The sequence below is a fragment of the Elephantulus edwardii genome, unplaced genomic scaffold (genome assembly GCF_000299155.1).
Source record: "Elephantulus edwardii isolate Elephantulus edwardi_28Jun2011 unplaced genomic scaffold, EleEdw1.0 scaffold00005, whole genome shotgun sequence".
Lineage (NCBI taxonomy): Eukaryota > Metazoa > Chordata > Mammalia > Macroscelidea > Macroscelididae > Elephantulus > Elephantulus edwardii.
The window spans coordinates 6,524,813-6,541,281 of record NW_006399755.1 but is presented as its reverse complement, the minus strand read 5'-3'; the positions used below and the strand labels follow the sequence as shown (position 1 = coordinate 6,541,281).

Below are 16,469 nucleotides of genomic sequence, written 5' to 3'. Positions count from 1 at the left end.
CAACAACAAGTCTTTCAGTACTAACTGAAAGATTTATGGTTGTAACCTACCCAGAAATGCTTTGGAGGAAAGTTCTGGTGATCTGCTTCTGAAAGGTCACAACCTTGAAAACTCTGTTCAGCACAGTTTTACTCAGAAACACTTTGGAACATTCTTGTTGTTGTTGTTGTTGTTATGTGCCGTCGAGTCATTTGCGACTCATAGGGACCCTATGTACAACAGCCCTAAACCCTGCTCTATCCCATGTCAATCTCATTGCCTCTGACACACCCATCCCGATTACTAAGTTGGAATTTGCTTATGGCAACTAGTAGTAAGACAGTGATAAAACTAATAACATTGATAATATTCTTGTTGTGTACCATTGAGTCAGAACTGACCTGTTGTTGATCCTCATGAGGGTTTTCACAGGCAATAAATTGTCAGGGAAGAGATTTCCTTTTTGTGTGCTATGATGTCACAGTTTGTGTGTTTTCTAAGCTTTTTCCTTCTTCGTAGCTTAATTCTAGTCTTATGGAGACTAATTAGAACATTAATATGGTTGTATGCTTTATACTTAGTCTTGTATACATTCTAATTCTAAACAGCAGTTTTGGGGGGGGGTTTAAAAATTTTTATAGAGTTTTTGTTTTTGTTGTTGTAAGATGCCATCAAATGACTATGACTGATAGCAACCTTAAAACAACAGATCTGAACCTTGCCCTCTCCTGTGTCATCCTCAAGATCTCTGATATGCCCAAACCTATTGTTCTTTGTTGTTTGCTTGGTTTTTTTTTTATTGAGGATAAGAGATTTATTAAAAAGGGATGGACCTCCCTACTTGAAATATGAAGGGGAGGCCCCAAATCCATTGTTAATAGTCACTTTGTCAGTCTTGTTCAGGTCTTCCTCTCTTTCTTTTCTTCTTTTTTGAGCATGATGTCTTTTTCCAGGGACTGGCCCATCCTGATAATATGCCCAGAGTGTGTGAGACAGAGTTTCACCATCTTTGCCTCAAAAGAGCACCAAAGTTGTACTTCCTCTGAGACATACATTTGTTCTTTTGGCAGTCCGTGGGATATTCTGTGTTCTTCTCCATCACCACAGTTAGAAGGGATTAGTTATTTTTCTTTCATCTTTATTCATTGCCCAACTTCTCAGAAGGATAAGAAGCAATTTAAAATACTAGATGCACCTTAATCTTTAAACTGTCATCCTTGCTCTTTAACACTCTGAAGAAGTCCTTGACCTCTTTTTTCCACAGTATAACGCATCTTCTGGTTTCTTGACTGCTGTCACCCTGGGTGTTGATTGTGGATCCCAGTAAAATGCAATTGTTGATAACATCAGTCTTTTCCAATTGTGAGAATTTTTGTTTTCTTAATGTTGAGTTGTAATCTATATTGAAGGCTGTAGTTTTTGAACTTCTATAGCAAGTGCTTGAAGTCCTTTTCCACCCTTGTGAAAGCAAGATTGTGTCATGTACATAACATAGGTTGTTGATGATTCTTCCTACAATTCTAATGCCATATTCTTATAGTCCAGCTTCTCAAACAATTTGCTCAGCATACAGATTGAATAGGTATGGAGAAAGGATACAACCCTGATGTACACCCTTCTTGATTTTAAAGCATGCAGTGTTCCCATGCTCTGTTCAGACAATTGCTTCTTGGTCTTTATATAGGTTTCCGATAAGCACAATTAAGTGGTCTGAGATTTTTTTCAATGTTATCCATAATTTGTTATGATTCATGCAGTGAAGTGCTTTAGTGGTAAAAACCAAACAAACAAAAAGCAAAAAAAACCCCAAAACGCCACAAACATCTTTTAAGTATTCTGTTTTCAACCAAGATCCATTTAACATCAGCAATGAAAATTTCACTAGAATTTAGAAACATCTGCTGTTTTAAAAATATTTAGTTTGTTGTTTTGAGACTTTGCACAGCAAAACATATAGTGTAACATTTTTTGCATATACTGCTGAGTGACATTGATTCAATTTTTTGAGTTTTGCAACAATACCTAGACCCCCGTTTTATGAGTTCTTTTTTAATCCATTAATATAAACTCATTGAACCCTAGTTTACCTATTTTTTATAGTTCCTGTAAGTGGAATTATGTACTATTTCCCCTTTTATGTGTTATTTATTTTAGCACTGTGCAGTGCCAATTCCTATGTATGATGGCATGTATCAGAGATCAATTCCAGTTTAATGGTTGAATAATAATCCATTGTAAGTATTTTTAAGGGCACTCTGGTGGCCTAATGTTAAGAAGCTTTGCTGCAATCCCAACAGCAGGAAGTTCAAATCCACCAGTTGCTCAGTGGGAGAAGGATGGGCAGTCTCATCTTCTGTGATTTTCTCTTTCTGAAAACCCACTGGAAGGTCAGCTATGAATCTGACTTGATAGTACACAGCATAAACAGCAAGAAGTACTTGTAAGCACAAGAACCGTGTATGAATTATTTTTCAATCTAGAAACTTAAAAACTGTTGTCTTAAACCTAGAAGACACCCAGCGAGTACATTCATTTTAATAATTAATTGAATAATAAGGTTGTGGTTTGTTGTGTTTTTTTTTAAGAGCTGAGAGTTAATACTGTGTACTTGGTAAGAGAACTGCTCATGTGGCTGCTTGTTTCCATATGCCTACTCTTTCCCTCCTTGCACTCAAATGACTTACTTTTCTGAATCCTTCCACTCCTTCTACCTTAGCTACAGAATTGGTTTCCTTTCGAAAGTTTCTTTATTCTTCTGATAGCTTCTGATTAGTATTTATCAATTGGGGTTGCTGTCAACTGTGATTGTTCCTTTCTCTTTCAAATAATTTTTGTGTTCTATTTATCATTAGTTTTCTCTTCATAGTTTTCCTTTGCATTGTGAAGTGTTCAGATCTTTTTTTAGACATAACAAATCTATCATAAAATGTTAATCTCCTTGCACACTGTTCATACTGTATAAGCCCAAGCATATAATGAAACTAGGGTTTTCTTGATTGTATTCGTTTGATTCTTTGGCCATAGGGGTTGCTTTTCCACCAGTAAAGGTGCCCTGGTTGTGGTAGTGGTGAAAGAGTTGAGAGAATGTATGACTAGTCTTTCTTCTGGTTTTTTAATCATCTTAAACATAGAGTTCTAGAAGTTTTAATTATGAAAGAGTTGAATAATTGTGTATTAATATGTCAAAAAGGAACAGTAGTTAAATACTTGACTCCTAACCAGTCAACTGCAACTCATAGCGACCCTGTGAAACTGGCTCTATCCTGTGCCATCTTCACCATCTCTGTTACAGTAGAGCCCATTGTTACAGTCACCATGTCAGTCCATCTTGTTTAGGGTTTTTCTCTCCTCTGCTGGCCCTTTATCTTTCCAAGCATGATGTTCTTCTCCAAGGTCTGACTCTTCCTGACAGCATGCCCAAACTTTGTGATGGTGCATAGTAACAATAACAAACCAAATGATTGGCAATGTGAATTCACTGAGCACCTGTGTAGGAGAAAGACCTACTCCCCTGAAGATTATGGCCTGGAAAACCCAGTGAAGCAGTTTTACTCTGTCATTTGGAATTTCTAGAAATAAAAATTAACTTGATAAATAATAATTAATAGTTCATTAATAATGAACTAGGGAACTCTGGTTGTACTGATGACCCAGTGGCTATGATTTTGTGGCCTGTAGAGATTTGTGCTGCTAATCCAGATGCCATGCCTCTTGTCAGTTCAAATCCACCAGCAACTCTGTTAGAGAAAGACAGTCTATTCACAGATGTTTTACAGCCTTGGAAACCCAGTGGAGGATCAACTATGAGTTGGTCCAACTCATTGGCAATGAGAGTCAGAAAGTAATGAACTGTTTCTCATTGTCTTGAATTTTTAGAGAGAACAAGACATAAAAGATTTAAGACAGACCAAACACCATAATTAATTGTGAGTGTATTGGCTTTTTCCAGTCTCACTTATCTGTATCTCATTATTGTAAGTACTGGTATACTTTAGAACATTTTGCTTTATTTATAAAATCCATTGGTGTACAAAAGTATGCTTGTTTTTAAAAATACTGTATTTCTTTTGTTGTGCTTCTGGTGTCATAGCTGAGAATCCATTGTTGAAAACAAGGTGTTAAAGCTTTACTCCTCTGTTTTCTTATTAGAATTTTATGATGATAGTTTCTGTATCTAGTCATTGATGCATGTTGAGTTAATTTTCATAAATGGTATAAATTATAGAGTCAGTTTCAATCTTTTGTATAGAGAGATACACCTTGTAGAGAGACTTTTTTTTTCTTTGAGTGAACTTGACACCCTTATTGGAAATCAGTAAACCTTAGATGTGTGAGTTTATTTCTAGGCTTCCAAATGGGTAGAGGTGTGTGTGTGTGTGTGTGTGTGTGTGTGTGTGTGTATTACCATATGGGTTTGTTTAACTGTAAATTTACATAGTTATTGTTATTATTAGGTGCTATCAAGTCAAGTATGACTCATTGTGACCCTATGAATCAAAGATCTGAACCCTGTTCTATCCTGTGCTATCCTCACTCTTACTGATACACAAGAGCCCATTGCAGCAGTCCCCATGTCAGTCCACCTGGTTGAGGGTCTTCCTCTCCTTTGCCAACCCTCCACCCTTTTCAGCATCATATCCTTCTCCAAGGAATAGCTCCTTCTAATAACATACCCAAAGTATGTGCGATAAAGCCTCATCATTCTTGCTTGCAAAGAACACTACAGCTGCACCCTCTCTAAGACATATTATTTCTCTTGGCCGTCCATGGGATGTTCAGTGCTCTTCTCTAGCACCACAGCTTAAAGGCATCAGTTATTTTTCTGTCATTCTTATTCATTGTCTGACTCTCTGATCATAGCAGGTAATTGAAAGACTATGGCCTGAATCAACGCACCTTAACGATGTCAAACAGACATCATTACTCCTCAGTAATTTGGAGATGTCCCTAATAATAGATTTTTCCAGTGCAGTGTGTCTCCTTATCTTCTGACTGCTTGTACCAGTGGTCTTAATTGTGGATCTAAGCAAGATGATGCTGTTGACAGTTTCAGTCTCCTCTCTACCCATCATGATGTTGCCTTTTTGACCATTGTTTTCCTGACATTGAGATGCAATCCATATCGAAGGCTGCATTCCTTGATCTTCTGCAATGAGTGTTTCAAGTTCTCCTCACTTTCAGCAAGCAAAGTTTTGTCAGCTTTATAATGGAGGTTACTGATAAGTCTCCATCCAAACCTTATGCCACACTCTGCATAGAATCTAGCTTCTTGAATAATTTGCTCATCACGAAGATTGAATATGTATGGAGAGAGAGTACAACCCTGATGCACTCTGTTCTCAGTTTTAAATTATGTAGTATTGCCCTGCTCTGTTCACACAGCAGCCTTCTGGTCCAGGTATAGGATTCAGATGAGCCCAGTTAAATGTTCTAGGACTCCCATTCTTTTCAATGTCAGCCACAACTTGTTATGATCCACACACTATCAAATGCCTTTTCATAGTCATTAAAGCATTACTAAATGTGAGTCTCCAGAATTACTACTTTTTGCAAGATGTTTTTTTTGTTATTTATTTGTTTGTTTGTTTGTTTTAGCTGTCAAGTGGGAATCCTGTATATGAAAAATACTATAGACAGGTAAGATTTTTGTTTTCTTGTAATGAACATAAAATACACCATCAGTTCTTCATTATGTACATACAAATTATCAGCCCAGTGGGTAAATTTTTACTTAAAGATTTTGTTTCAGTTTCTTGTGCCTTCTTAGCATCCTACTTTGAGTATTAATGTTTTTTACAAGCTCCTTGAAAAATAAGCTCATGATTTGGTTATTACTAATATCTGTGTTAGAAATCTATACAACTTTGTTGTTGTTGATTGCCTTTGAGTCAAGCACGACTTAAAGCGATCGTATGAACAAAAGGCCTGAAGCCTATCTATAACTATGGACATTTATCAAAGTTCATTGAGTTTCCAGAGGCATGTTTTTTAGAAACTGGATGCCACTTTAGATATATTCATTTGGGTGTAAATATCCAAATTGACTTATAAACCTAGCACAAATTTCTTTTCATAAGATTTGTTAAAGTGTAATTTTAAGATGTGTATGAAAATATAAAATGTAAATGTATCAAAGGTTGCTATAACTGATAAATTAGTAAATTGCAAATTCAAATGAGAATGTGAATTATAGAAATTCATATTCCCTACCAGATTCATGAACATTGCTTTCCATTTTCTATAGTTTAACTTGTACTTCTATTTGTTAGCTGCTATCCAGTCATTGTGACTTTGTGTACAACACTTTTCACTTCTACCCTTGTAGAATGTAAAATGGCTTAGTCAGTTGAAAGTCAGAGATTTATACCATAGTTAAGATTGTCTCCTATATTTACAGGCTCATTTCCAAGTATTGAATAAAATTTACAGTCTCATTTCCAAGTATTGAATAAAAGAGTGTACTTTCAGAGCTTGTCTTACTCGACTCTCTCAAGGCTGGGATCCAAACCTCAAAAAAAGTCTGTTCATCATATTTCTATTTACTAACTATAAAACAAAAGAAAACAAAAGCCTTACGTGATTGCCATCAAGTAAATTCTGACTCGTAGTGACCCTAAAGGAGAGGGTAAAACTGTCCTATAGGGTTTTCATGTCTGTAATCTTTAGGAGCAGACCGCCACATCATTTTCCTGCATATTGACTGATAGATTCAAACCGTCAGCCTCAACATGGCACCACTAGGATTTCTGTGGTACTGACTGTGTGCTAATCATTGGGCTGGTAACAAAAAAGTCAGTAGTTTAAACCCACTAGCTGACCCTTGGCTTAAAAATGAGGCAGTTGTTCCTGTAAAGATTTACATCTGTGGAATCGCAATGAGGTAATATTATCTTGTCCTATATAATTGTTGTCAGAGCTGACTTGATGGCAGTGGCTTAATTTTGGATTTTTTTTTTAATTGTAAATTTGAATACATTTCCCTCATTTTGAAGTTTCCTAAGTTTGCAGCTAGCTTGCTAGTAAGTAACTCTGTGTCTGTGAGGCTGGGACTTTATAAAACCAGTTTTCTTGGAAGGATTTTGTATCTCTCTATAGGTATAGGATTTTATATATATTATCTATCTATCTATATATAGGATTTTATATATATCGGCCATTGTTCCTTAAATAGTAATGGCTTGTTCTAGTTGAAAAAAAGGAAATAATTCTTAAATATGGCCTTGTTTTGCACAATAGGTTTACCCACTTAAATCCCAATAAAAAAAGGAAACAAATTCTTTGTTATACATAGTTAATACCTATATATTGCCATGAAAAGTAAGGATATTGAGCAAGAGTGGTTTTTTAATTCTAAAGAGCTACTGAGAATCAGCTATCCTTTCAAACGATTTCAATTTACAAAAGCAGTCTACAAAATTGAGGGTGACAAGTGGCTTCAAAGAAAAAAAAAAACTCTTACTATATTCAGAAGAAAATATAATTTAAAATAATTCTAAATAAATAAATATAATTCCATTTTCCTCAGCAGTTCATGCATTCTTGTATAATTCTTATTCTACTAGATTTTGGATTAAACAGTCTACTTTTGTGGAGTTGATATCTCTGCTTCTGACTGAAGAGAGTCCTGGAAATTCTGAACAGTCTACTTTTTGAATTGTCAGTAATCAGATTACATAGTTTTTAGTTCTTTCTATGAGGCTTTAGAATGTTTAAAATTTTTTTTTATTTACAGAGACTTTGAATTTCCATTCATTCATTGTTGCACTTTTCTCCGCCACCCCCAGACCCCCAGTACACTCTTCTCTTTGAAAAGTAAAAGAAAAATTTCTTCACTGTTTTACAGTCCCTCCTACCACGTTCCCTCCACTATGCAGCCTTCGTTCTGGACTGCTGTCATTACAATAATACCTAATCACATATCCCTTTTAAACAGTTTTCTCCCTCATCTGTTTCAATGCAGGATATACATTATTTATCCCATCTTTCTCAGTCTTCCCCCAACCCCAGTGTCAGTCCTGTTTTACAATAATGGCTCTATGCAGTATTTGTCCTTTTGTGACTGAGATATTTCACTCATCATAATGTCCTCCAGGGTTCTAAAACTTTCTTTGAGGTCTTGATTGTAGCCTGTAGCTTATAGTAGAGCCTGTAGATAAGATTAAATGGCAGTGCGTAGTGTTAAAGAAAAAAAAAAAGGAGGGGGGAGTAAAATTGTTGGGATTTACTAAAAAATATTTCTTAAGAGTTAGATCGTTATTTCTTCTGAAGGCCTCAGTGTTTACATTATGCTGAGAAAGGAATTATTTTTTTTTTCACCTTGGTCAGGAAGTGAGTAAAAAAAAAATGAATGAAGTTCTGAAGAATTTTAGAGGCAAGATTTCTAATCCTTTCTGTACTTGCTTATTACTTCACATTTGAAGGATTGGGCAATTCTATTGGTTTTTGCTGAGTCCCTCATTTATCCCATGTTCTAGCACTTAAAAGAAACTACTTCCTTCTCTTTTTGCTGCTTTGCTTATCTAGTTTACTCATTACTTTGTAAACTGTTAGAACTGTCAAGATACTGCCATACTTATATAGCATTACAAATATTCTTGGACCTTGTTAGTCAAAGGGTTCCATTTCCTTCTTGGAAAGTTGCATTTCCCAAATTAACAGTGATGGAGGGAAGTAAATAATAATTTTGCATGTGTATTTGTTTTCAACCTACAGTTCCTGTCTTTCAGGTTGATACAGGCAATACTGGAAGGGTGTTGGCCTCTGATGCTGCTACTTTCCTGAAAAAATCAGGGCTTCCAGATTTGATACTTGGAAAGGTAGAGTTTGTTCATTATAAATAGATTATAATGAATATTTAGTACTGTAAATGAACTGTTGCAAAGTCAGAAAGATAAGTTAGAATGTAAGTAAAAGCTTGGAGGGAATTTGTAATGCAATGATTTATCTGCTGGAAAGACTACATGGTTTCAGATTTTTAGGAGCAAATTACTTTTTAGTCTGATGAAATGAGGAAGTACATTTGAACATTGTGGGGAGAAACAGTACTGATTGGTCATCAAGTCACCTTCTGAGAAAGACTTGACTATATTCCTATTTCCTCTAATTTAACTGTCTCTAGTTTCATGTATGGACAGTACAGTGGGGATGGGAAGCTTTGGATTGAGCACATAGAAAGGCAGAGTCCCTGTCTTGGCTTGCTCCTTTTACCTTATATTGATAATAAATGTTCAAAATTGAGGGGAAAATCACTGTTAATACGTTATTTAGAAGTAAATATTAACTGTTTAAACTTGGCCATTTGAAAAATATCAGTTCAATGAGGGACTATAATTGAGGCAGTATTTTTCTAGTAGAAAGGTCTTTGAACATGGAGTTAGAATTTGTTCCATTGAAAAAAAACCCAACATGGCATGGAATTTATAATTATGGTATCAGTTCTTTCCCTGATACACTGAATGTTCTTAAGTCAGTCACTGAACCTCATTAGACATTAGTACCAAATAAACTCTAAGGTAATTTTGGTTTGCAATACAAATTAATAACTTCTTTTTTTCTCTACATTTCAGATTTGGGATTTGGCTGACACAGATGGCAAAGGTATCCTGAACAAACAAGTAAGATTCCGAGATTAATAGGAATTTTTTTTTTAATAATTAATAAAAAATAACCGGCATTTTTTTTTCACATCTTTAAGCTAAGAATAATGTTTTAACTTAGTTTTTCTGGCTTTAGAGTTTACCAGGAGCAAGTATTATAATAAAAATGAAGTATTTTCAATAGCTAGACATTAAAATGGGAACTGTGGTAGCCTAGTCTATAGGGAGTTGCATTGATAACCCAGAGGCCTCACCTCTCTAGCTGCTCTGAGGAAGAAAGATGGACAGTATCCTTCTGTGCAATTTTATAGCTTTGAAAACTCAATGGAAAGGTCAGCTAATCAGTAGGTTCTGATTTAATGAGGTGTATTTTGTTTGGTGTTTTTTTTTTGTTTTACATTCTTTTTTTTTAAAATATGTTTTTCTTTTCTTGTTCTGTACTGTCAAATCGGATCTGACTGGCACAGGAAGAGATTGCCACTTCTTCTCCAGCAGAGCATCTGGTAGATTTGTACCGTGTGCTTTCAGATTGTAGTAGTGCAGCATCTTTGCCACTAGGCCACCAGAGCTCCCCGCTTTTTTTTTTTACATTCTTAAATAACATCTATTAAGAATATTTAGCGGTACGTTCAATTTTGTAAATTTAATGACATTGACTTAGTGGAATCAGCCTGTTTGCTTTATTTATGTTATCATAAGGGAGCTCTAGTGGCTTAGTGGTAAGGAGCTGCACAGCCAACTCAAAGGCAAGCATTCTGAATCCATCAGCTGTTCCATGGATCGGAAAAAGATGGACAGTCTCCTACAATACAGTTTATAGTCTCTGACAACCTGCTGAGGGTCAGCTAGCTGTAAGTCAGTTCTGAGTCAACAGCACGTTAAAAAAACATGTTATTGTAATGGACTTCAGAAGTAGCATTATTGTTGTGGTAAGGTGCCTTCGAAATCAACGATGCTTCTTAACAATCCCATGACCCACAGATCTGAACTTTGCCCTATACTTTTACAATCCATGTCATGCTCAAGCCCATTTTCATCTCCATTGTGTTAATTCATCTTGTTGACAGTCTTCTTTCTGATCCTTTCCTGGTTTGATGTCTCTCCCATGGATTAGTTCCTTCTGAAAAAGTGCCCAAAGTAAATGAGACAAAGTTTCACCAACCCTGCCTCTAAGGATCACTCTAACTGCAGTTTTGAGAGACATGGACATAATTCTCAAAGGTTAAGTTAGTGACATTGTTTCCCTGCAGTTTTTTTTTTTTCAGTCTGAATTTCTGAGAGGCTTTACTCTTCTTATTTATTAAAATTAATTAGTAATTTTTAGGCTTTCTTTTTCTAATTAGTTAAAATTAATTCTTACATGTATGGGTTTATAAATTTAATAAGTTTTAGAATATTGCCTGGAACATTTCAAAGTAAGTTCTTGGCCATTCACTTGTTGAGGTTTAAGTTTTACTCTGACATGCATGGATTACTGCCCAGAAGTCAATGCTAGACCGTACATGACATTTTTTTTGGTCATGAGATTCCAGAATCATCAGTATACTTTGAAGTATTGCATGTTGATTTCAGAGTTATACAGAATTGAATTCAATGTGCTCATTTACTGAGTACTACTCAGTAAATGTACCCTAGGGAGGTAACTGAACAAGATCAGTCCCTAAAATACGATGGGAAATATTAAATAAGATGGCTAGAATCCTAATTTTCTTAAGATTTTAGGGCTAAATTGTAGTTATTGGAGCCCTAGGCTATAGGGCCAGTTGAGTGTATTGGATTCAAACTGAATTTAGTGCCATTGAATCAGAACTGACCCATAGCTTGGCCCTTCATTGAGTTTCTAGACTAAAATCCCCCATCTTACTCCAGAAGACCTATTAGTGGATTTAAACCACCAGAGAGGCATGGCATTAACAGTTCAACTCTCTACTGACCGCCAGAATATTAAGAGGACTGAATTCATGCAGGCACCCATGATGCTGTCCATTATAAGCAAATATTTGTTGGATATCTGTTATGAGCCAGGCTTTGGATACAGAGGTGAACCAACAGATGCTATCTCTAATCTGATGAGTTTGTTGTATACTGCATGGTCTTGGAATCGATACATAGCTGACACATTGGTGAGTTTTTAGAGGCAGTTAATTGCACAGAGGTTGCTTATTCTTCTTTTGTGGAGCAGCTGGTGACCTCAAACCACATGCCTTTGGGATTGCAGGACAACTTCTTGCTACTAGAACAACAGAGCTCCCTCTTGATGAGCTTACAGTATAGTAAATTCCTCTCTATGCTTTGATGTTGAGTGTTTTTGCATCACAGTGAATAGATTTATGGTCTGGGTTAAATGTTAATGTATGGACAAGAGGTATATAATTAGGAATTCATATATGAAAAGAAAGGGACAAAGACTCAGTACTTACTGAGTTTCTCTGTGCCAGCAGAGCACCAGGCACTTTCCTCTCTTAATTCTGATGATGTTGTTCATGTAATACATTTCAGGGTATTAGTCAACATTTTATGGAGAAGTATTATAACTTACTCATGTTCTCACAACTTTAAGTAGCAGAACTACAATTTAAAGTATGATTGGGTCACTCAGAGGAAGCTCTAGTAGCATAGTGTGTACAGAGTTGTGCAGCTAATCCAAAGGCTGCACCTCCCTGCTGATTTAATTCCCCTAATGACTCTGTAGGAGAAAAATGGGCAGTCTCCTTCCATGCAGTTTACAGCCTTGGAAAACCCTCTGGAAGGTCAGCAGTGAGTCAGATCTGACTCAGTACAATAAGTTTATTTCACTTCAGAGCCCCTCTATACTGTGGGAGTGGATCTGATTACCTAAGTGTAATCGAATTGCCTACAGAGTAAGAAGAATGCTGAAATATTTAGAATGTCAGCATTGAAAGATTGAAGGAAGCATTGAATCCAACACAGGATACTGGAAAGATCAGGAGAAAAATAGGAGAGGGTTTGTTCCTTTCTTTTTTTAATTGGTTTTCATACAATGATTTGTTTACATTGTGGTTCATTCATGTACTTTGTGTTTTATACAGTCTTTCATTTACATTGTGTTTCATATGCATTGTATTTTATACAGTCAGTTACAATTGATCTATGCCCATTATTAGCTCTTCTTTTGTAGTGCCTTTGGAATCATTCTTACTCATTTACCACCATCCCCAATCCATCCACCAAACTCTACTATCCATTGTTTTCTACCCTTCCTGTTTTACATCCTTTCCCCCTTCCCCTTCCCGTTTGGAACATTTATACACATTTAACGAGTTATCTTTCTGTTTTTACAAGGGTTGTATGCAGTATTTGTCCTTCTGAGACTGAGTTCATTCAGCAAATCCCTTCTATACTCAGAGTTTTGTTGGAGCTATGTTGACAGAGGAGAGAGTTTTAGGGTAGATCAGTGTCCCATGTGTCAAGAGAACAAGAGGGACGTTTACAAAAAATGTTTTAAGAAGGTCATTGTATTTGGTAGATTATTTGTAATATAAACAATTTTTCCAGCTAATTTTGAGAATTCAAGCCAGATCTCACAGAATAAGAAGAGAGGGGAAATACTAAAGTAGCATTTTCCTCTGAAGAAATTTGTCAGTGAAGTCACAGAAGTTTATAAAGCAGATGACAGGAAAAATGTTAAGAATAGGTTAAAACGTGGGTAAAATGGATGTGAGTGAGAATAGAAGATTTGAGAAGAGTAGTGAAGAGTTGATTGCATCAGCAACAAATTATAATAGTAATTGCAGAAAGGTTTTTGCTGTCATTTTTATTCCAGACCTACCTTTAATTCCAAACAAACAGTGAAAAGCTATTTGCTTCACTTTTGGCATTTTGTATGTATCTATGTTTTGTGCTGAAATCTTATTACCATGTGTCCAAGAACCTTTCAGGAGATTGAGAAATATTTTTAAGTCAAGCAATTCCTTAAGTGTTTTTGGTACTGCTCAGTTATTCTCTGAAACTATTCTTGAATAGCAATGATTGAGTCACTTGAATGACAGACCCAGTTTCAAATGTATAATCTCACAGTCCAGCAATGACTTAATGTTATTATTTGCTTTTAGGCTTTTTTCAACTTTTTTCCTTCCTTTTTATGAACACGTTAAATGTTCATTTTTCTCCACATTATTAAATATTTTAGATGCATGATTCTTAATTCTGTATAATGTCTACTCTGTATCATTTATCCATTCTGTATAATTTCATTATGTTATAATTCTGTTTATTATTATGTTAATGGGAACATTTAGATCATTTCTCAATTTTAAAGCAAGTGTTCTGTTAAATTTGTTGCTACTTAAGAACCTGTAATGATTGTGAATTGCTTTATATTTTCACATTTTAAGTGTAACATTTAGAGAGTATGCATGTATATATGTATTGTGTATACAGTCTTTAACAGTCATACTTTTGTTTCTTAGGAATTCTTTGTTGCTTTGCGTCTGGTGGCTTGTGCCCAGAATGGATTGGATGTTTCACTGAGTAGCTTGAACCTTGCTGTTCCTCCACCAAGATTTGTAAGAAACCCTCCCTTTTTTTTTTTTTTTTGTTAAACTGCAGTTTAGGATTATTTTGTTTAATTTTACATTGGTTTGCATACAAACTTCATTTTACATTGTGTTTCATAAAATCATTCTCATTCATTATATTTTATAAAATCAGTCACCATTAAACCATGCCCATCGTGACCCTGTCTTTCCAGATCTCAGCAGGACCTTTCCCATTTCCTTTACCCCTCACCTTGCTCCACCCACCAAATTGTGGGACACTATGATTTTCCCACTGCCAACCCTCAACCATCTGTTTCCACTCCTTACCCCCTTGGATCCCCATACATATTTTACTAGTTATCTTTCTGTTTTTACAATAATGGTCCTATACAGTGTTTATGAGCTTGAGATAGTTCACTCAACATAATGCCCTCCAATCTCTCTCAAGTTATGTAATATTTTTTTGGAAATAATTGCTTCTGAATGCTGTGTAGTATTCTCTTGTGTGAATGTACTACCATTTCTTAATCCATTCGATTGTGGTTGGACATTTGGGCTGCAGCCTACAATATGGATTGAGGCTCAATGTCAAGAAGACAAAGATTCTCACCACTGGGCCAGTTGGCAGCATCAGGATGGATGGTGAAGAGATTGAGATTGTTCCCAGTTTCAGTTTACTTGGCTCCACAGTCAACGCTCTTGGCACCAGCAGCCAGGAAATTAGAAGACATACTGCCATTGGAAAGTTCGCTGTTAGGGACCTCTCCAAAGTACTGAAGAGCAGTGGTGTCTCTCTGGAGACTAAGGTGCATCTAATACAGGCCATGGTCTTTGCGATCACTTGTTATGCATCAGAGAGTTGGACAATGACTAATGAGGATAGAAGGAGAATTGATGCCTTTGAGCTGTGGTGCTGGAGAAGAGTATTGAGAGTACCATGGACTGCTAGGAAAACAACAGATTCATCCTGGAAAGGGTCAAACCAGGCTTCTCCTTGGAGGCAAGGATTCTAAGGCTCCATCTAACATACTTTGGACATCTTGCAAGGAGGGGACAGTTCCTTGGAGAGGGACATCATGCTTGGTAGGGTGGAGGGGCGGCGCAGAAGGAGAAGGCCCCCTATGAGGTGGATTGATTCAGTGATTGGGGCAATTGGGATGGGTATATTGGAGACAGTGTGATTGACACAGGACAGAGCAGAGTTTAGGGCTGTTATACATAGGGTCACTATGAGTCGCAAGCAACTTGATGGCACATAACAACAACAACAACATATTCCTAGTATTGGAACAGCTGGGTCATATAGAATTTCCATGTTCAGCTCTTTGAGCAAACACCAAGCTGCCTTCTAGAGGGGTTGTACCATTTTACAATCCCACAGTATAAGTACGAGAGTTCCTGTATCTCCACATCCTCTCCAACATGTATTGCTAACTGTCCTCTTAAACTTTGCTACTTCAGCTGGGGTGAGATGGTATCTCAATGTGTTTTTGATTTGCATCTCTTACTGCCAGTGATTTTCAGCATTTCTTCATGTCTTCATGTGTCTGTTGGCTATCTGCATATCTTCTGTGAAAAGTCTTTCCCTGTCTCTTGCCTAGTTTGTAATTGAATTTTCAGTCTTTTTCCTGTAGAAGCCCTGTAGAATTCTGTAAACTTTTGCCATGAGCACTTGTCTGAGATAGTATTGCCAGATACTTTTTGCCAGTAAGTAGGCCTTCTTTTCACCATACTGCAAAAAGGTTTTTATGTACACAGTGATTTAATCCTTAGAAGGTCCCCTTCATCAATTTTAGCCTCTTCTGGTGGTGTATTTCTGGCTGTTTTTGACAGTCTCTATACCATAGGTGAGGCATTCTAAGCTAGGTTCTGGTTTGTCTCTTATGATGCTTATAGTTTTGGGCTTTATGCTTAGCTTTCTGATCTATCTTGAGTTGATTTTTGTATGTGGGGAGAGGTGTAGATCCTGCTTCAGCTTTCTTCAGGTAGCAACCAAGTTTTGCCAGCACCATTTGTTGAAGAGGATATCATTTCCCAATTTGATAGATTTTATATCCTTGTTGCATTATCAGTTGACCACGGATGAATATGTTCATTTCCAGGTTCTCGATTCTGTTCCATTGGCCTGAGGTGGTTCTGACTTGACAGCAAGGAGTGAGATAGTGTAGAGCTTACTCCAGATAGTTACTGTGTCATCTCACAATATCTGACATAGTTGAGCCCATTACTGCCGTTTTGGTTATTAGAGCTGTATAGTAGGTTTTGAGATCAGGAAGTACTATGCCTCTTACTTCATTCTTGTTTTTGAGAAGGGCTTTGCGTATTTGAGATCTCTTTCCTCTTGCAAAAAACTTGTGAATTGCCTTTTCTATCTCTTTGAAAAAGGAATTTGGTA

At 36.4% G+C, this 16,469-nt stretch overlaps 1 protein-coding gene across 1 annotated transcript in view; it reads left to right on the top strand.

Moving 5' to 3' along the window:
• Positions 1-16,469, top strand: part of EPS15 (epidermal growth factor receptor pathway substrate 15) — a 193,335-nt gene that overhangs the window by 34,944 nt on the left and 141,922 nt on the right. The window contains exons 2-5 of the mRNA XM_006879667.1: positions 5,575-5,616; positions 8,706-8,795; positions 9,546-9,593; positions 14,006-14,101. Of these exons, the coding sequence (XP_006879729.1) occupies positions 5,575-5,616; positions 8,706-8,795; positions 9,546-9,593; positions 14,006-14,101 (276 nt within the window). The remainder of the gene's footprint in view (positions 1-5,574; positions 5,617-8,705; positions 8,796-9,545; positions 9,594-14,005; positions 14,102-16,469) is intronic.